The sequence below is a fragment of the Rhea americana genome, unplaced genomic scaffold, assembly GCF_003343005.1.
Source record: "Rhea americana isolate MKP2758 unplaced genomic scaffold, rheAme1 scaffold_9, whole genome shotgun sequence".
NCBI classification, from domain to species: domain Eukaryota; kingdom Metazoa; phylum Chordata; class Aves; order Rheiformes; family Rheidae; genus Rhea; species Rhea americana.
Window position 1 is genome coordinate 754438 of NW_028187088.1, and position 22977 is coordinate 777414.

General features: G+C 33.4%; 1 protein-coding gene across 9 annotated transcripts in view; it reads right to left on the reverse strand.

Moving 5' to 3' along the window:
* C2CD5 (C2 calcium dependent domain containing 5) overlaps positions 1-22977 on the reverse strand; it is a 75095-nt gene that overhangs the window by 34390 nt on the left and 17728 nt on the right. For 6 of the 9 annotated variants that reach the window (XM_085324140.1, XM_085324132.1, XM_085324134.1 and 3 more), the window contains 4 exons: positions 22611-22762; positions 20002-20196; positions 17431-17516; positions 11683-11791 (listed from right to left, as the gene is read on the reverse strand). In XM_085324140.1, coding sequence (XP_085180266.1) covers positions 11683-11791; positions 17431-17516; positions 20002-20196; positions 22611-22762 — 542 coding nt within the window. The remainder of the gene's footprint in view (positions 1-11682; positions 11792-17430; positions 17517-20001; positions 20197-22610; positions 22763-22977) is intronic. The other 3 variants (XM_085324139.1, XM_085324136.1, XM_085324135.1) reach the window with 1 other exon arrangement.

The following is a 22977-nucleotide window of genomic DNA, read 5'->3' on the forward strand; positions in this document are numbered from 1 at the left end:
AGGGAATGGAAATACTGAGAGGGAATGGAAATACTGAGAGGGAATGGAAATACTGAGAGGGAATGGAAATGGTGGAAATAGTAGTGACGGGTCCCAACCTCAGTGCAAACACATAGCTTTCCTCCACAAGGAATTTGTATGTAAATCAAAGTTTAAGAACAAGTCTCCAAGAGAATTAACACAATTTTCTCACCTAATCTATATACAGAGCTCATTACCATAAGGGAAATGCATATTGTTGTGAGGTTGTTCAACACTAGGTCTTGCTCAAGCAACATTTTCTTTCTGAGAGTCTGGTCAACATCACGATTAGCAAAAACTAATGTTATGGATCACTTTCATTCTTATAGATAAAACTAATTTTATAGCTATTGTCTTCAGTGTCAACAGAATCAGGCCTAATAGTTTAAAAAAATCCAACAAATTACTGTTGCACAAATTCAAAGGTTTCTATAAAACTCATGCTTAAATATATGCTTGTAAAGGAGTGGGTCCTCTGCTTAAGACATTGAGTATTTTTTCTTCCAGAAAAAGGCCAAGTAATATGAATCAATATGTTTTATATAAACACTGTACATTCACACAGTTTACACACTTACCTTTGCATATTAAAATATAAAATGATTGTCTACAATTAAAATCAAACACCATGACATTGCAGTAATAAATTGATACAAAACACTGAATGCAGTGCAATGTGTAGCATTCGTATTCTTCTGACAAATATTTTCACAAGCAGCCTTTTTTGACACATGAGCCACACAATTCCACATGGGGATGCCACTGTAGCATTTACAAGTTTAGTAAAGCTAGGGATTTACATAAACAATTAGAGGAGATAGGGAAGCAGGATGGCATGTGTCCAGTACACTCCATGAGGGTGTCTGTTGTTGTTTTTGGCTAAGGCAAAAGCTTAAGAACTACAGGTTTGCAAAGCAGATTCAGCAGACAGTAGCCAGAAACGGTGGGTATTTTGGCGCATGCTTGGATCAGGTGACAGTACAGACTGAAAACTATGGCAGCTCACTGAAATGGTTACAGAAAGTAATGGCCCTGGATTCTAGGTGGAAGCAAAAAGGCAAGCATACATAGCACTCAATCACAAGCTTTTCTAGCAAATCTATTGAGTAGTTTATAGCAGGGATTATCTAAAACTTTAAGCAAAAACATTTGCAAAAATTACACTGCTATTRAGTGCCCTTCATTGGAAACCAAAGACTGAATATTAAACCTACTTTTATCATGTTTCAAAATTGACATGATATTTACAACAAAGTGGAAGCACAGCACACTATTTCTAGAGCCGAAGACTTAAACAATGTTGTGAACAGAATCACAGAATGTGTAAGGTTGGAAGGGACCTCTGGAGACCATCTAGTCCAACACCCCTGCTCAAGCAGGGTCACCTGGAGCACGCTAGACAGGGTTGCATCCAGGTGGGTTTTAAGTATATCYAGAGAAGGAGACTCTACAACCTCTCTGGGCAACCTGGTCCAATGCTAACAGTACAGCATTCTATAAAAATCGTGCCAACTCAAACCTCCTCCAACTGAAACTTTCCAAACTTGGTTTTATTGAAGAGCTTCAGAAGATACAAACAGCAATCATTGTTGTAAAGTACTTATCTTGCAGCCCAAATGTTATTTCGGTCAATTCCATGCACCAGCAATTCAGAATCTACCTCTTCCTTCAAATTAAAGATCGATCTCTACTAGGGTGTATTGTCACCGGGACAAAATCCTGCCCATAACTTTCACACTGCAAACATTTTCTGATTCACAAGAAGCAACACTTTTCCAAGGTTGTTTGCTAGAGGTTCTCTTGTTCAGGACCTTTTAAGACTTAGCTAGAATCTGGTTAGTTCCCTAAAGATTTTTAAAACTTGAAGAAAAATTACAAAGAATGATTTCTTGATTGTTCAGACTGTGCTTAGGAGTTATTGCATTAAAACTGAATCCTTAGATATCCAGAAACAGTCACTCTGGGAAAGAAATCGTATGATTCATTTTCAACCCATTTTAATACTGAAAGATGAATATTTACCACGTAACATTCTGAAATAAGGAAGATACACTATGAAGATCATAATGGCAGTGGAGACAGCAACATTCATCTTCAAATTCAATCTATGAGTCTTTTACTAGGCACAGTCATAATCTATCCTTCTTATAAAGCAGGCCTCAATAACGATATTGGCAATAAACTCAAAGTTGCAAAACTCTTCAAAGTTTATTCTGTTTTTATACTGCMAACAGAGCTTAACTATCTCCATTCTCAGATCTCCTCTATCGAAACCTAAATCAAGCTTAACATCATCAATTTAGACAGAAGGGATTATGTTCTAACCATGGTCCAAATAAGCCTGCCCCCTCCACTTTTCAAATCAGTAACAACTATTATTTGAAGTTGCTTATAAATTAGCAGAAAGATTAAGAAGTGCCTCTTTTTGACTGTGTATTTAAGAGACATCTTTTTTATGTTTACAACCACATGGACCTTCATGTTTAATTTGATCCTCTCTGGTTATTCCATGAAAAATGAAACTACCTATCATCATTCTAAAATATTCAGCAATTAAAACAGGTGTATGAAAAGTCCAATCCTCTCAGCAGTAACCAAATATACAGAACGTGGGTAGTCCTAACTAACCTTACAATAGACCAACACAACTCTGAAACTTTCCCAAGACGACCAAAGCTACTTCAGATTTAAAAAAAAAAAAAAAAAAAAAGTCTTCATCTTCAAAACTAAAAGATGTGAAAATGATAACTTTACCTATGATTATAGGAAAACTGAAAGAAGTAGTTATCCAAATAATCTATATACACCAAAACACTAAAAAAAGCTCTGCAAACATACCAACAAAGAGGTATGTTCATTGCTACAAAGTTTAAACTATAGATAAAATATTCAGTCTGGAGAATGGTGTTTTGTCACTTCTCTTCTGTCACATCAAATGAAGTCAGAGAGTACCTCACTTTTCAAACCCAAACTTCTGAACAAGCTAAACAAAAAGTAAGATTGTTGGTAACGAAGAACAAGTTCTTTAGTTACTGAAGAAGCAGAATTAAGAAYATCTAGGATTAAAACTGTATCCAGCCTTCTCGCTTTTTCAGGATGAGTTATTTAAGCTGACTAATTCAATACAAAACTATTCATTTGCAGGGTCAGTTTTCTATTGAATCAACCAGGCAAAGTAACTCACTTTGCAACTGCATGATCACAAACAGCTGCAAGAGCATGTGGCAGAAATGGTACAAAAGAGCAGGATCATTTTTTAGTAGCAGTTTACTATTGAGGAGTGTTAGCTTTAATATGAAGGTAATTCTCAAGATAGGGAAAAAGAGAATTATTTCTCTTGGTAACACTCCCATCACAACCACTGAATTGTTTTCCTATAATCCAAATTCTATGAAACAGCACTGAACCCCCTATCACTGCTGAAAGGCTACAGAATACTGTTTTTCTTACAAAAGAAATAAAAATGTTGCTTTAAGTATGAAATAATTAACAGTATCTCCATTAATTTCTGTATTTCTCATATGGGTGAATTATTTGTAAATTAGACAGAAATATACAGAATTATACTTCCATTAAGTAATTCTATAATTGATCAGGATACGTTTTAACAATCTCATCCCTGAAACAGATTTGTAACTTTCAATGAGGAGATAACTTTGAAATCCTACCTCAGCTTCTAAATAGTTCCAACTCACACAGCCTTATATTCTTCTAAGTCTTATATTCTCAATAGCTCCGAGCCTTGAGATGTCCCAATGCAGTTGTTCCTAATCTCAGTTAAATACTACTTGAACAGTTTAAATGCTCAGACACCCACAGATTAGCATCCTCTAAACCTTATGACTGATACCACAAAACACAAGGTAGTTCACACAGAGTTCATTGTGTGACTTAACACCTGTGACCTGCACTAATTTAACTCTGTAAATCTAAACAGAATGTCCCAGATRAAAGTAACTACTTGGATATTTGTACTGAAAAAAACCCCAACCTCCATTATTCTACAGTTTTTACATCAGTCACACATTCCAAGTTACATATTTGTTTGACCTTAGAAATAAGCAAAAATCACTTGGACAGACTACTGCAAAATTTGATGTAACCTAAATATTACAAGTAATCCTTGAGGGAACAGTTTTCCGTAAACTGACACCGGTTCAACTAAATCTGCTGATAATACTACCAGCATTAACTACACAGCCATATGAGGAATACATCCTATAATTTTTGTTTTTAATCACAGATGATGGTCCAATGAGAACAGCACTAGCTACAAAAAAGGTAAAAATTTCACCTTATCTGTTTAGCACTAAGAAAGTTCAAAACACTGCCTGGACACGAACAAATTTTAAATGCCACAAATTCATTTGTCAGATATTAAGATAGGTTTCAGGCTTAGATATGTAACTCCTCTGTCACTCCTGCTTTTAGTTATTATTTATATCAGTCATTCACCTTGTAACAGTAAAGTCCCCACAGCCCTGCATACAGTTCCTCTAACAGTAAAATAAGCGGGACACGAAGATAACGGGAATCTGCTTTCATGGGATCCTATTATAGTGTCGAGGGCAAAGTCTCCTGCTTCAGAGAGCTGGTAGGTAATGAAGAAACTATTTATTCTAGCTTGCATCTGTTGCTTTACTGTCGAGGCCTAATACATTCAATTAATTTTAAAGCATGAGCAATCCTCAAAAGGTATCTTTATAGGACAGTAATAAAGGGGTTACTACCCAAAACTGGAGATAACTATGCTGTGACAAGACGCTGTCTTCTAAATATTACCTAGCATATCCATCTTGTAAATAGCATAGCAAAATGAATTACATATATGTTTTAAAGCATAAGCCCAACCAGTTGGACACCTTAAAACAAGCAACGAGAATATTCTTAGATCTAACACAACTCTTGGAAGAAACGTACAGAATTTCAAACACAAAAGGATTCATCTTCTCAACATCAAACACAAATGCTCATAGACAAGATGTTCTGCACACCAGTCAGCATGAAAGCTACTTCACTATGTAAGATAGTGCGATGAATTCATTTGGCAGGAATTTATGCTGCCTTTGCRTTTCCTATTCATGTTTACGCTGCTCAGGCTTTTATCTGTTTGCAGAACCTCATTATTTCTATACAGTCACAACTATCTATTTTATTTTAAGACAAATTAGTCACAGAATCCTCTCTAAACTCCTGGATCCAATAACTGATTAATGACAGCCTTTTATTCGGGTCACTTTGGAGTGAGTTCAGGACCTCAATGAGAGCATATTACAGGACACAGAAGACCTCAAATCCTTCAAAAAACACTAAAAAATATCACTGCAAAAGGTTGAAGGAACTGCATTGTATAGTAGAATCATACTAACAAATCAAGTCACACAAAAAAAATATTTTAACTATGGTATTTCTTGATGAGAAGTATGCGGTATTGAAGAACTTAATTCATAAAGCTAAAGAAGAGTATGCTCACACTATCTATAACAATCTGATCAAGAAAAGAAAACAGGTGAAACAAAAACAGGGCAGAGAGAGAAGGAAAGCCTGCTGTGCCTAATTCAACTCAAATAACGGATCTTACCYATTAAAGTAAGTTCCATAATACTGTTAAGTTCAGTTAGAGCTTGTCTTATCTGCCACTTAAATTCCAGTTTTCTAAAATATTATCAGTAGATATTTTACAACAACGAGTTTACCTGTATTACCATAATATTTAAGAATGTGTCCCTTTAACTGGAATCACATACTTTGGGCTACTATAAAATTACCTCTATATATCCAAGTGTCAGATCACAAGTCTGATCCAAATTCATTAAAATCAGCAAAGGAAATGTTATCAAACTGTTTTAGTAGAGCTGCATATTTTGAAATTAGGAGAAATAACATGTAAGAATAACAATCTTCTGCAAGATCAAGGTTTTCTCTGTTATGTACTAATTATTCAAAAACAAACTGCAGCAGTGGAATAAGCAACAGCTTTATTGAAGCTTTTGTTCAGTGGAAAGTCTATGATGGTTCTCACATCATTTGTCAAATCTTTGGGAGATTTTTCAATCAACAAGCAGATTAAATAGAATTACTTATTATTAGGAAAGAATTTTAAAACAAAAGACTTTAAATGTAAATTTTATTTATGCATTCCGAAGGAAATTTATGAATACTGCTCTACACTAACAATAATCAACATTTGCCTGGTTACATAAACACCTATTTAAAAATCCCTAAATAGAAAATAATGTATGGTTTAAGGAAAGAAAGAAAGAAAAAAAAAAAAAGAGAGACAAACTTCATTAATTTAAGTGTACATCTGCTTCAAAACAAAACAAAAATATTCAAACACCACTCACATTAACCACAAAAAGAGAATATTCAGTACTCTGGGATGCTGCTGAAAAAGTAGAGCATAACACTACTGGAATACCTCACATACTAATAAAGCATAAAAGGTAAGGACCCATTCAAGCACCATAAAGCTTTCATTATGCCTCACTATCCAGGCAACACTCTGAGAGCTGCCTTAACATCCCACTACTGTATCAACACATACTGAGATCCTAACAGGTGAATTTGGAGATTTTTCAAGGAAACACTGGAGATCAAGCTTAAAATTTTGCATTTTCTACCAGTTTGGAACAACAGCCTCTTTAGACACTACTGAAGACATTGTTATCTTCTACTGCATTCTTTCAAGTACACCACCATTACATACCCGATAGCAACAGGAAGCTTAATTTGCACATTCAGTGCAAGTTTGTATTATGTGAGAGAAAAAGAGTTCAGTTATAGAATCAAAATGTATCCAAGTTCTYGTTTTCCTCTTTCATTCCTTCCTATAAAAAACTGGAGTTCTTCAGAACTTTGCACTTCAAGGACTGGGGTATCAAATTAGGGTATCAAGGAGCTATGGGAATTTTATTAGCAATCTTTTTCATTCCATGTTTCTGACTACTGGAGCTAAAGAGCTATTGTTGGAGCAGCTCCCTGAATGAAGGTTAAAAATGTAATTATGCAAGAATACCGTATATGTTATCACAATCAAACAGTAGCATGCAAAAGTAGCCTCTATTCCACAAGTTCCTTACACCTGCAAAGTAACCTTCCAACCTTCCTTCCCTGCATTTATTCTCAAGGCGAGACTTTGTCAAAGGTCCAGTCTCCTGGATCCAGGATTCCTTTCAGATTTTTATACTTACATCTTTAACAGCCTTTTTCAGAGAGAGGGCCATAGCATTTCTTCCACTGTATCATATTTCCTTTTTCTATGAATTTGAGCTCTTGACTATCTACTTCTATTTTGCAGATTCATCTTGATCATCACCTTTTCATAATTTCATAAAAAAAAACTTTTGAAGAATTTTGTCAAACACATTTTGTCATTGAAAGTAATTCCAGAAGTAGTTTATTTTCTGTCTATTTGCTTCCCTTATTCACCAAATACAAGTTAGTTCCTACTTCAGCATGTGATTTTCTGGCTTCCTCAAAAGTTTACTCTGTAATTTTTCACCACCATCTCAGATGGTCGTGTTGCATCTTACACATCCAATTAAACAAGTTCACTTGCTAAAGGNACTTTAGCTTTAGATGTTACACAAGTTTGTCAGTAAATATAAAAGGTATCTGAACGCTTTCAAAAAGAAAAATAACTTTAGCCTATTTATGGCTGCGAATACAGCCTTGCTAAGATGAACGGAATGGAATGTTACAGTTTTGTTTTCCTTAAATYGTATATATCCTTGTTCTCTTTCAGGCCAAGCATTAGCTAGTRATGACAGAGCTGGCAAGAAAGCTCTAGCAGGGAGAGATGAACAGAGATCTGCTGAGGCTTTTCAATGGCAATAGACTTGACAGCACAGTCATTATTGCAATTGAAGGACTGGATTAGCTTCTATGCAATTTGCAATTCTACTACAAAATTCACAATCCATCACAAGTCACATATAGTGACTGATCTACTGCCCTTCCTTTTTCTTGATACAGTAACACACCTAACACTGCAAAAGAAACACATTTCCAGGCATGTAAGTATACTCTACTCAGTCCYTGCCCAGCAGCATGAATAGCGAACTGTTACTACAGAGCTCCTGAGATATATTGAAGAAGCAGCAGGATTCTCTRTAATAGGTGAGGGAAACATATACARTTCTTAAAAGGGCATTTACTCTGAAATTAGTATTTGATTTAGGCATTTTTACTCCTGAAATTCTATATAACAACCACATCTGGGTATAACTACATGTGATGAAGATATGCATTCTTCCTCCTGTTTATCTCTGAACAATCTAGGTTAYGCCTTGGACAGTCTGACAAAGAATGAATTCACAATTTCTCCTTAGCCTTCTATGGCTTACATTTCTGAATCACTTTYTAACCCAGCTCAATATATGTTTAGTGTCTATACATAATCCATTTATTCAACTATTCTTAAAAAAGCCTTCCACAGTAACATCCTCCTAAATACTAGCTCAAAAAAAGCAACAATTAAGTTAAACTTAGTTTTAAGTACCATACAAGATGCAAAAGTTTTTCATTTAATATCTTGGAAATCTTGGAACAGGCTATGCTATAACAGTAATCCGAAAATTTCATAATACTATTCTTACAAGGAAAGCAAAAATGAAAGATAATTATAATCTAGAAAAGCAAAATTACAAAAAATAGCCTCAAAACTATAATATTCCAGGACCAATAAGGATCTTAGTATAGAAAAGAATAAGGATACAAAAATCAGCCAATGGTTTCAGCCACTACCTGCAGCTGAACTATTTGCAAACTGGAAAAAATGCATAGAGACAATTAAATTGAAGTTTAGATAATGACTGTTCAACTTCCAAAGACAAATGATACACATGCATTGCAGCAGCGAAGTAACAGGAAGGAAAYTTTCTTTCTGGAGGAAACAAACCCCCAGAGGTCACCTTTACATCCTTTCACTGGGCCAGCTTTAAAAGTATCAGTAGTTGGCAGGCTCTGCCGGCTTGCATATTCKATGTAGAGAAGTTAAGTTTTTGTTTCTTCCAAGGCATCCTATGTTTCCAGAGGGAAAGGAAAAAGATTTTTCTTTATTTTCCCCCAACACCACCTCGAAAAGGCCAGTACTTATTATAGCTTTTATGTAGACTCCATCATCAACTCTCGCATTCGCTCTGTGGCTGTACACAGAAGTTACACAGTTTGGTCCCTAAGACTGTGTAAAGGTGATTTAGAAGTTCAAATAAGAAGGTGGAAGCMCTGCAAGCTAATGTATTTTACAATACAAGATATATGAACCAAGACAGCCTGGACTACATATACCAYTCTTCTTTCAAATAGATTATTGTTCTCATCTGATTTTTGTTCTCTCAGTCCACCTTTATGTCAGAACAAACACGTTCATTGATTTCCTTAAGTTATCAGAAGTATGGCTATTACAAAAGTGTAAGCTCATGAAAAAAAATACACCTGACACCAACCCACTTGCATAAATGAGAATCTATTCTCTTTCCCTAAATTATTTGTTTTGCAGACACTGAGCTGAAAAGCTACCAAGAAATAATCATCTGAATATTCAGCTTCACAGATTGTTATTATTCTTAACAATGCTATTTTATACTATAACAATGTTTTGCAATTTTAAAGGAAGCCTTTAAAAACATTAAAGCAAATAAGACACTGAGGTATTTGACAGTTAAACAAATTTAGATTTGAAGTACCTAATAATATTCTACAGCATTTCTAAGAACTTCACTGAGCTGCCATAATTTCTGTCAGCATATGTAGTACTGAATGACTAGTAAAATACCTGAATTGAAACTATTCCAGTCTAGCAGTTTGTATGATCTTGTGTTACCCATAATTCCGACAAAGGCTGAGTTCAAAACAGCAAATTAGTAGATCAGTTATAGGAGCAGAATAGTGAAAAAGAAAACTACCAACAAGAACACAATTGACAACACCACTCCACAGGAACTGGAAAGACACAGACAGCAGAGTTAATAAGAGGCTGAAATAGAAAGGGAAAAAGGAGCATGCTATAGCAAACTAGCACTAGGCGTAATCAAAGTGTACAGTATATAGCAATTATTGTATTATTCACCGGTTTTCAAACAACTCCTTAAAATGTTCTTTCCTTCTCTATATTTTCCTATTTATTTACTTGTCAGTTTGTTTCCTCTAATATTCTACAGACTTGACTGATCATTATTCTACTAGAATGTTTTTCTACTTGCTCCACTTCCATCTCATAACTGCTACCCTTCATTCTCTCTCTCTTTTTTTTTTTCTTTTGTTGCTGTTTAGCAATATACTGAGTTTGAAGTATCATGCATCTTACATTCACTTGTCAGGAGCAATCTAAAAATTCTATAAAAGTGCTGCCAAGAGCCACTTACTTGTGCAAATACACATGCGCATCTCTTATCTTTTTTCTCATCTTACTTTCAGTTGGTTGGTAAAAATAAAAAGAGTGTATATTGCAAGAAATTATTCTGGCAAATTTCTGAGCATAATTGACATCTTTTAAATGTCTTAAATAAATTTACAATACAGTAAACTTAGTATATAAGTTACCTGTATCAGATTCATGTCAAAATACAGAAAGCTTAAGAGGACTTTGAGGCAAAGAAATAAAAGACACACATATGAATTATATTTGGACATTTTTCATAATCTTCTCTCAACTGTATGGTCAAGGATAAAAGTTCAGAAGTAGGAAAAAATAACATACTATGTATTCAGATGTTTTAAAATATCTCTTAAAGTAATTTTCTTGAATTAAGTCTGGGATTTTATTCCATGTTCTCTGCCAGTTTATTAAGCCCTTTTATCAGCAATAATTTAACTATTTGCAGAACTGCTTGCAAGAAGAAATAAATGGAAAAAACATAGTTTTCTAGAAAGATGTATTTGCACAAAGTTTACTACTCCTGGCTAGTGCATGCAAAACCACTACAGGTGTTACTTTTTTTTTCCTCATCTGCCCACATTTTAAGAACACTAATTCACTCCAACTTTTTACAGAGTATCCCTTGCCACTTGTTCCAGTAAATACAACAAAGATTTCAGAGTCAAAAATAACCTAATTCTGATGTCAAAACTAGGCATGCAAAAAACATGCACATTTCAGTACTGGAGTTCTCAAGTAAATACTAAGCAAAAAATCTTTAAGTAGTGTTCTGTATATGTTATTAAACAAAAATAGAAACAGAATTGTAAAGGTTTTCTTTTTTTCAAATGAGGTTAAAAACACATATTGAGTTAAACTGTTGTGATTAGTCCATAAGGATTGCAAGGAGCTGAAAATTAGAAAACATCTGTAGGCAAGATCAAGTATTTCATCTTACTTCTGTTTTAATGGAAAGCTTGCATCAAATTTTAGTATTAAGTAGTAGTCAAAAACATTAACCAATCTCTTGATAATTCAGAAATAATTTYTGGTGCAAAGTTACTGGATTCAAATATTTTATTCTCATTAACTTGCTAGAAAGTTCTCACTAAAAACGCTTTCTGAAAGACTAGGATTTTTTGAAGTTGAAATGCTTGTCTGAAAAATATTGTCTTCAATACACAGTTAGTAGTTTTTTAATAATAYATAAATATTTTAATAGATATAACGTTTCAAAGACTAGAAATACAAGGACATTGTGATAAGATTTGACTTGGGAAAAATTTATTGTGTTAACATACCAGGATTGTGAATGCGATCCAAGAGCTTCACAGAACGTGCACTGACAACACCACCAACATGGACAAGGAAGCCTGGTGGGAAGGCCGTCAAGGTAAAAAAYGGAAATTCCTGTCACAATTGAAAACAAACATCAAATGACTGCTTAAAAAACACTGCTGCCTGCCAAAAAACATGCACTGATTTGAAAATCTCCTCGAAATTCAAGCAAAGCAGTTACATGACGCCAAATATCCTTCAAGCTTACTAAGCACTGTTTAACTATATGTCTTCATACACTCAGCATAAAGTAATAAAAGCAGAAGTATTCTACGATGTAAGAATACTTTTCCCCCATAGATTTGCAGATCGATAAGATAGTAATTAGTAATGCAAACCTTATATGTTAGCATTAACAAAGCCTCTACTAGTTTGYTTTTAAGATGGCAGCTAAACAACAATTTTACTCTCAGCTGATACAAGATAAAAGAACATTTTTCTGCATTTTCCAGGACTAACTGTTAACGCTGAAGGTAGACTGATCCTGAACAACAGGGTAAAACTAACTGTAATTTTGCAGGAATTATGCTTTATTATATAAAAGCATACCTAAAAATGTGTTGGCACACCGACCTGCTAGTATCATAAGCTCTAAATGTAACCAGTAACTATCCATTTTCTAGAATAAAGCATAAGTCTTTGGAATATGATTTTAAGTTCTTAATCAAATTGAGGAAAGTCACTTCCAATTTCATTTTCATAAATGAGTTTTACCAATCCTTAATAAAAATGAAGRCTCAATAGTCACATTTTGGCAACTATTCAAAAACATAGTTCACCCAAAAAACATAATAAAAATAACAATTCTTCTTTAGGACATACATGGTGAGAAAAACTCTTCATATTCAAAGGAAGTGGGCCCAAAACTGGGAGATTTTATTTTGCATTTCTACAGAGATTCTATTAACTGTGCAATATACATATTACAGCATACTTATGGGGGAAAAGTAATAGATTTATGTTTGGCAATTCTAAATGCATGGGGCAAAAAAAAAGTATCATGCAATCATGGTTGGTACCATTATGATGACTGGTTAAATGGAAAAAAATAATAAACACCGCAATTCTGTATGGGAGAAAGTGCAGATTCCTTTTTCAAATACTTAAGGCACTCGCAACAGTRTATCATTCAACTGAGCTTCTACCTAGACAGTTTACCAGCTGCAGAGATGATGATCACAGTTTTTCCAGCAATACATGACATAAAACACCCTCTTTACTAAAGCTCAATGTGGATTAAATATGTCCCCTACCTTCAAAACTATTATAACGCTTGAAAGGTTATTAGAACTCTCAAAATGTCCTACAAAAACTTCACCAAGAAATTTGTTGGATTTTCATTTGGTTTCTAGACTTAAAAATTAAGAGGCAGACTTTGAAATCAGCAACATTAGTATGGACAACTATAAACAAACAAAAAAAATTTTTTTTAAACCTGCAGTCATGCCTCATGAAGCAATTAAAAGGCAGGAAGATTTCACTATAGGACTCTTCAAATCTGTCTTCAGGAGCACAGAAAGACCTCTAGAGAGGGTTAGGGAAAAAATACCACCATAAGGTTTCACCAGATCATGAAGTGCTTTTCAGATTAGCAAAGCAGTCAGAAAGCCATGACTAYAACACAACCTAGACTCCTCTGCATGTCTCTTGTGAGAAAAGAAAAGAAAAAAAAATCCTAGTATATCATCACTTTGTTAGAACCCTCTTTCACTCTGGCTTTATTAAACAAGCTGTAAGAGATTCACCAGTATACTGCTAATACTTTTCCCTGTATATTTCCATCACACTTATTTTAAGTAAGTGTTTACTCAGTCCCTTGAATACAGTTATCCCACATTAAATGACACTAAAAATGAATAATTAGCTTTTCCAGAACTATAGAAATCAATAAAAAAAGGTTTACTGCATATGCAATATTAAATTACATTAAGTCTATACTTACACAAGTGTGTATTTATACATATATTTTACACTAAAGCAACATGTAGTGAACATCAAAGCAAAAGAAAAAAAAGAACAAAACTTTTTAATCTATCTGGAAATTCAGAAATTACTTCCATTTTTAATACATTTTCGTAAGTCTGTGTACTGAAAGTAATTTTAACGTATTCAAACTTACAGTTTGCCTGTATTTTCTACACTACAAACCACAAATTAAATTTTAAAGTAATAAATACATTTTTTTCCCAACCAATATATTCAGGCATATGATAACTGCAAGTCCATATTCTGATATATGCTTAAATTAGACCTATACTCTATCAGATTAATTTCAGCCACATAAAAATGTAGATAACTGACTCACTGAACCTCTGCTCTTATTCCATTAAGAATGTCTCATTCACTCAGACATAAAAGGAATTCCATCATTATGTATGACAGATACCACAGTGTGGCTTCTCCCCTCCCCTTTTTTTAATCAGTTAGATATTTCTTATTATTTGCAAATACAAGTTCCATCCTCATGTTTGGTACTCTGCAATACTTCAAAATTTTAAAGCTATACTTATTACATGGAAARTAAAATCTGTAAGAACCAGATGCAGTATTTTTATGCTACAATTCCCCTCTATTCTTGCACTTTGCAATGGACTACYTTTAAAACAAGATAAAGCATAAAATATCCCCATATTTCAGAAGACATGACTATCTGAATTTTAAAGATGTGCCACTGAAAACARTCAATCATTTTACCAATGCCAATTCACTACATCTCAGAATCTTTGACTGCATAGACTCTGAAGAACTATGTCCCTAGTTTAATTCTTGTAACAACACAGGGATGTTGTAACTGCCATTTGCCTTAAGTTTGGTAAAGTTGCAATAAAGTCCTCATGTTTGTTTAATAAAACACCCAAAAACATTTGTKTTTACACATACACATATTAGTTAGTATTCTTTTTAATTGCATTTTACAGAAATATACATAAAATAATGAAAAAAGCACATGGAACAAGGCTATAAACACATTTCATTTGGTGTTAGCGCCAACTTAAGCAGCTCTGTCTCCYGTCTACCCAATCATTCCTTCCTATCACTGTATCAGATAATGCTTGTAACGCTCAGATATGTTGACAGAGCTTTATGCGGTGAATCAAACAAGTGACTGATCCATATGAAAATGCTGCTAATTTTCTGGTTGAATTATTTTTATTCAAAACACATTCACTGAACCATCTAATCAGGTGACCAAACAATTATATCATCGTTTTTCCAACTGAACTGAGACAACGAGCTCATTAATAATAAAGAAGTCACTGGAAAGAGTTGCTTAAGTCAGCACTTCAGCCAAAAGAATCATACACAGCAYCGCGTTCTGACACAACAGCTCTCTAGCAGTGCTCTTCAGAGATAGAGATCAATGCAGCTACACTTTGAAAAGGAAGCAAAGACTCTCTCAAGCATTTGCAGGATGCAAACACGGAAAAATAATAGCATTTGTCCAAGTTGAAGTCAGATATACAAAATRCAATTAGGAGTAGTATTTGGACATTTATACAAAAACACAAAGCTGATTTTTCACCATTATAGTAAGCTCAGATTTGCCCAGAGATATACTTATACTTAAAAATACAGTCCAAAAGAGCTGTGCTATAAGTTACAACTACTATCAACTTGTATATTGCAAATTGCTAAAAATATATTAATGTAAATTGTAATGTGCATATGAGTTTCCCAAGGCTGATGTATTTTTTTGTGAAAAAAATTAGCAGAATTAACCTTCCAACATAATCTGTTATGGTTTATAATTTGGGTTAAGTGATATACCAAAACCACATAATAGTAAAAGAAAATCTAAGAGGATGTCCAGTTAAAGGAATTATTTGTAGTGTCATAACAGTACAATATACTCAAATAATCTGAATGTAGAGTCTCAAAAGAACTTGCTGTATTTCTAATATACATGCAAATACAATATACATCTCAAATGTATTCCTTCTTACGTTTTCCTAAGCAAACGCTACCCAATTCAGAAAGATACTTGAAATGCACTATTTACATGCGTAATATCAAAACAGACAAGTTCTCTTATGAGCTCTAAGGACATTTTGAGCTAAATGTTTCTCTCCCTGCATCCTTGTTCATTCTAGTTAAGCAACTGAAAGACAAGTAACTACAGCAAAAGAAATATCTAGTACGAAATTTTCAGAAAAGCATTATGACATTTTCAGTATAATTACAGTCCACATGCTTTGCAATGACATCATTATCTTATTAATAACATATCCAACATGTTTCCATCCCATTTTACCATATTTTCTTTGCTAGGCAATAAATGGTCTTAACAGAATAGGATGCAAATCATTCAAGCTCTAAAAATACCTTAATTGTTCTTTCTTTACCATTTTTAAATGTTTTTAGAAAGCTTTCTAAAGAAATAAAGATTTGCCAAGGAATGTCTAAAATGCTAGCAGAGACAATGGTACGCAGAAAAGAATCTTTTTAAAATGTTAATTTTTAAACTAAAATATTAAAAGCAAAATACCATGAATTTCTATTTAAAAAGAAATTAAAATTTTAATTGAAATGTACAAACATGCAAAAGATTAGTTATGACAAAATATGCCGATTTTACAAATGGTCTTTAAAAAAAGGCAGAACAAAAATATAAAAAGCCTGCATRAATAAGATTGCAAAGAAATCTGTCAAAATATAAAAAAAACAGGAACTTCAAATGACTGCTCAAAAATTAGAAATCCTCAAAACAAGAAATAAAAGGGCTATAAAGTAGTCAATGTTTTGGAACATACCCGCCTTCTACAGAACCTATGAGGAGATCCTCCCTTAGCAACGGATAACACAAGAAATAAAAAGAGAATCATCCACTTACTCAAAATAGTAGCTATTCACTTATATTTCACAGATGTAGCTGACTGTTTTCAAAAATACATGTGGTTCTAAGTAGTTCAGATAGACAGAAATTCTAATTAAACTAAAATTTATTTCCAAAGGGCAAAACATCCAAATTTCCTCCTTCAAGGGACTTCACTAATAACATTTTGACAAGAGCAGTATGTTATACATGAAAAAAGACAAAACAAAGTATCAAGGAAACATTCCAAAATTAACAGTGCTCTTCTTTACTGTACATTCTTTTCACTGTAGGCTGACATTAAAAATAGATGGTGTTTCCTGTCTTATAGATGTTCTTCAAAAATCTGTAACCATTTTATTGTTTCAGATTTTTTTTTAAATCACATATAGACTAAATGCACACAATTTCACATAATAGAATTCAGGCTGAATTATACTACCAATTTTATTTCTTTCAAAATTAAAAGTTTTCTCAACTATAAATGGAATTTTCACCTTGTTTAAGCTACTGCAATATTTCTCAGTTTGAATTCTATAAAATTTAATTAAATAGAAGCTGGTAAAGTATTAAACTAACATATGCATCAGTAATTTACAGACTAAATAACAGTAATTTTTGCTACAGCTGTTTCTTACATCACCAGCTATAAATGGAATGCTGTGAACATTACAGTTATTTGCTCCACTCTTTTCCTAATGCTTTAGTAACGTATTAAACTTTAGTATCATTTGTATATAAAAAAAGCTATTAAATGTTCAACACATGCAGATATAAAAGGCAGAAATAAAGGTTATGCCTATTTTTCAAATAAATAAGAAACATTTACCTTACTAAAAGCTAAATTTCCACTTTAGTAAATCAGAAATAAGTATAAAATACTTCATGTATGCCTTACCCTTTGTTCCAGAGCTGACTGAGTCTGTTGTCTTAAGAGAGTTTTAAATGGCCCCCCTTCTTTGCCAGCACTCCCACTGCCCATTCCTGAAGAGTATCAGTACAAATAACATCCAAAGAAACATATGTTATAATCTGTATCAAATGTGCATTAAAAGATACATAAAATCACGATTGAAAACACAGTCAAACTATCAAAAAATATTTAGGTTTTGGAATTGAAATGCCAAGCGTCACAGTTTAAGTGTTCCGAATTTTTTTTTTTTTTTTTTTGGGGGGGGGGGGGTTTTTTTTTTAAGCACTACTAGCAGTGCTGTCAAGCTCTATGGATTTGGACAAAATAAAATCGTGAGCCAAGATCTTTTTGTGCTGCTAATGTGAAGTAAAAAACTTTCAATACAAGGCATTAGAAATTTGGGGTTGCAGTTCTTACTTATTACATATAGCTTGATTGTTTTTCCTGAAACTACTGGGAACTTTTGTCTTTGATTTCAGTAAATACAGATCTATCTTCTCTGTTTTTCACAGGAAGTTCCTACACAATCACAGTTCAAGCCCTTACAAAAAAGGGCTGTGGGTCACCATTAAATTCCACACTGCTAAACAATCTCTCTTCAAATTCTTTTACAGTAAGGTACATCTCTCTACCMGCATTATCAGTTAAAAGAAAAAACACTTTTTTTCAAGAGTTTTAGAGCCACTCATTAGGAAATGAGTGGGAGAAGGCTGTAGATGTAATTTCAGTAGAAGCTTTATACTTCATGATTGGGACTAAACAGAAAATTGCAAAAAGCAACCTACATCTTTTGATATGTAATGTAAAAGAAAATAAAACAGAATTTTTTTTGAGTTAACATCTATGCAATATTCACTTATCTGCTTCATCCAGATCATCTAAGGACTACTGCTAAGCATTTAAAACTGCCACATTTCATTACTGTATTTTCATATATATAACCTGCAGACTATCTGTAAGTAAAAATAAGAAATGAACTTTCATTTAGAATAATATGGGTTATGCGGGTGGATTTTTATCCCATCTCTGATCTTTCTACCCTATTCCCAGTACTTCCACCATCTGTCTTCTCCCTTTCTTTCACATCTTTTACTCCTTCCCCCAGTACAGAAGCTTCTCTAAAGAACTGAAGTTTATCAGATAACAGACCCTTCTGTAGCAAAGATGACTGTGTATCATGGAACTATACTTTTAAGTGAGTGTGTTGAGATGCAGATTATATATATGACAATACTATTTCTCTATGGTTACAAATCACAGGAATAAAAAATAAATAAATTTAAAAAAAACACATACCAAGATTGTGTTTTTCCTAAAACAAACACAATGCTGGTGAATCAGATTTTCTGGAAAGCATTTCATGCCTAAAAACTATCATTGCTATTTCTTGTATCTAAAACTATTAGCACTAATTCGACAAAGCAAAAACAAATACTTAAGTTCTCTAAGAAAGCACTAAGAAAAGAAAAGAATCAAAAAAAGTATCAGGAGCAAGATGTAATATAGACACACCACAATGCAAACAGTTATAAATGAAAACAAGATTTTTACAAAAATTAGAACTAATTTAACATAACAGTTCCTTGCTAGTTTCCTTTCTCTTCTGATCAAGCATACAGTAAACATGAGTGATTTTTTTTTTTTTTAATGGAAACAGGAATGTATTTATTACCAAACACGAGGAGAATTGGAAATAATACTGGACTTAATGTATGTTAATTCATCCCTAACATTTTCAAAAAAAACAGACTATCATTACTATATATAAACTATTGTAACTGTTATCAAATATTTTTAGCTGTTCTTGGATAAGGAAACAAAAAATTAGCATCTGTATAGTCCCATTAAACAAGATTATATTAGTTTCTCCTACTTGGTATTGATTCAAAATATCATTTTCAGGGACTATACAATATTAAATACAGACAAGCATGATATAAATACTGGATGTGAAACAAACTCAAAACTCAAAAACACCAAACAATTAAAACAGTTTCTACAGAAAAAGAAAAGCGGTAGTATCAACTATTTAATTTAAACCTATGAAACTAATGCATGTCAGTAAAATCTAAAAGGAGGCAGTACAAATACATAGTTTGTATGGACTCAGTTTGAAAGACATTAAACAGCAGAGTTGCTAGCCATCTGACGGCCATATTTTTCAATAAATTATGAATGAATTAATGAGTAAGTGCTTGTTCCATGCAAAATATAGGAACAACAAATTAAAGGGAATAGGAGGAAGAAAAAAAAAAATGCATTATTTCAGTCCGATTACCAATATGGAAGGAAATTTTGAGATGGAAGCAAGGAAGTTCAGTAGGATACACTACATATTTGTTTCAAATCCTGTAAGACAAGAAGTTCAGAAGCTGTTACAAGCTTCTGGGGCACAGGTAGGAGGCTGTATGAATAGTCATGTAGCCAGCAGTTTTCAGAGGTTAATTTATCAAAAAGATAGGGTTACAGAAAGCTGTGTGTTAAATGCCCCCTTATCAAGTAACAACAACAGTTTCTTAAAAGTCTGCTTAAAAGGCCATAATACATTGATCCTACCAGAAGCAGCCAGAAGCAGCTCTTCAGTGAAAGAAACACTTTTCCTCAGAACAACTGGGCTGACATGGCTAGAGTGTAGAGGGTTAAGGCTAGACCCCGAGAGGAGGAGACAGGACTTTTTAAGATGTGGGGAATCACAAGAGAGTGTAGGGGAGCTGGGAAACAGGAAAATCCTAGGTCCCTGTGGGGAAGGTGCTGTGGAGGAAAGTAATAGAGACAAAGATGTAGATTCAGAAGATGACTAAAGAAACGAAGGAAAAAAAAATAAAAATGAAGCAAATACAAGAAGTAAAAATTATCCAAATGAACCAACACTTATTGCTAAATTATTTCTCAGCATACAGAGAAATGGAATGGTAATACAGCTCCGCAATGTGAATGAGAAGCATGTCGTTACCAAAAATCACGAAGCAGCTGTTTTGAAATTTATTAATTTTAATAAAAGTCAAGGTAAGCTAACCTGTATTTTAGATTTTATACAAGATTTTTAAATAAATACTATAGAATAAAAGCTACATAACATATAATTCTCACAAACTTAATCTGTTTCATTAACTGGATGTAAAAGGTTCTCTTTTCTGGAAAAAGGTCATAGATATAAGTTACGCTTTTTAGTCTTGAATCTTGTAGAATTATAAATTATAAAAGGAGTTCCCATCTCAATTTCCTCCACACATATATTACTTCACATCAAAATGTATTACCTTATTAAAATATGTAATGCTTTTTTTGTTTTGTTTTGTTAGTCTGGTATTTCTGTTACTTTGTGGTGGCATAAAATATATCAATATTCACAGAAGAAATCTGCCTCTAAACCAAAACAAGCTTTCTCAGCACAGAAAAAATTTCCTCTCAAATTTAGCACAGATGTAGATTAGAACAGATAATGCAATCACAATTAAATTTTATAATAAATTAAGCTAACAGTCTCCTGATTTGGAACTACTGAAGACAAAATGCTTAAGTAGATCAAAATTTTAGTCCCTTCTATTTAGTTACCCGTATTATGAAATTGTGGTATCTGCGCTCCTTTTCTAGCTTAGTCTCCATCTCATAAACATGTGGATATAATAGCTATCTGACAAGAAATGAGCAGGAATATTGCATACTTAAAAAAAAAAAATCAGGAAATACTAAGATTAAGTGATGTGAAAAGTCAAGTAACTGGTATTTCAAATGTGATAATGTTGTGTGTGTCACATCAGAAGTCTGATACGCTTTCTTTAAATCCATATAACTAACTTTCACATGGAGATATTTCAACTTAGAAACAGTCTTCAGGACAGGACTTCAGGACCTTTAGATTTAGAGATGACCATTTACATTGCATTTAAATACTTTACAGTGCAGGATCCTTACCATGAAAATCTGATCAAATAAAAAGAAACATGTTTTCAAGTACTCAGTAAAACAAACATATAAATTGATGGTATAAGCATCCAGTTTTAACTTTACATCCTTAAAACTCATGACCACCACAGGCTATCTGCAAAACTGTCAATTATACAAAAGGAAAAAAAACGAAAAAGAAAAAAAAAAGGCTTTTTTTTTTTTTTTTTTAAGAGAACAGAGAAGAGTCTACTGACAAAAACAGCTTCCTAAGTAGGAAATTTTTGTGGGAATATTGAAGAATAACAACATGGGTAAAATATAACCGCCTTCAAAYTCCACATTTACCTTCTCTGGTTGGAAATATTTCTGGAAGAGGTGCTGTCAGGTAAAGTTATCAGAATCAAATTTAATATATTTTAGAACTGTCATGAACAGATGGAGACAACAATATTCTGAGCTTCATATACCACAATTTAAARCATCATTCAAGAAGGAAGCCAACTTTTATGAACAACATTGTAATATATTTTGCCCTAGAGTGAAAAAACTCAAGGCACTGAGTATATAACAAAAAATAAACAGAATACAACTCTGAGTGGTGCTGACACTATCACTGACATGATTCAAATCACAGATTAAAAAAAAAATCTAACGGAGTGGAGAAGGAAAAAAATAAATTCAAAAAGTTATGATAAAACAATGGATAAAGAAAAATGCTTTCTGATTGTCTGAGTATAGTTTATTTTCAAACTGTATACTGTGTAATTAAAGCCATTCTATATACCAAGAAAATTAAACAGATAGTAGATGAAATATTTCTAAATATCACATTTGCAAAAAGGAGTTAAAAAAAATCACAGAAATATATATAAACGCTTATAGTAAAATAGATTAGGCTTGAAGGTTACATAGTATTAGTTAGATCCCTCTCCCTCTCAACATATGGTGAGAAATAAATTGCCATTATTTGTAATATGAAGTGGAGGAAATAAGAAAGAAACAATTGCTGAGGACTCCCTTAATGCTTTGAGATGTCATATTCCAGTTTGGATACAATTGTGTAAGAAATGCCATTTAATGCTATCCATAACAGTGGACATATAGACAGGTCATAAAATATCATCCTACAGAAAGTCCTTAAAGCTCTAGTTGTGCTAACTGAAGTCTCCAATTTCCACATCACTTTGATAATTTAATGCCGGAAAGCAAAAAGAGGTCAAATGAAAATATAAAGAGAGAAACACAAATTAACCAAAAAGTGGGTGGAAGCGCCTTACCAGTTTTGGGTGTCAAACTCAAATCTGTGTCAGAAGAAGAGGACTGTCGACTGTAGGACTTGGAAGGTGAAAAGGAATAGGTTTGGTTTTTCAGAGGGGTGGAGGGTCCTGATGAATGAGTATTGGGATTGGGATCTTCATTGAAGGGAATCCTGCCAGAAGAAGGTGGAAACATATTCAGTAATCCTGTGCCAAAGGACCTGGCTGACAGCAGCATGATCCAAACACCAGGATGGGATTGGGGCAGGGCCAGCAGCTATTCCTTAAGTGCAAGACTGGGGATGAGGCCAAAGGCAAAGAAATGCTGTTTACCSATTCAGCATTCTACAGCTAAATGCTGAAAATCTACAATGAAACAATTAAGCCA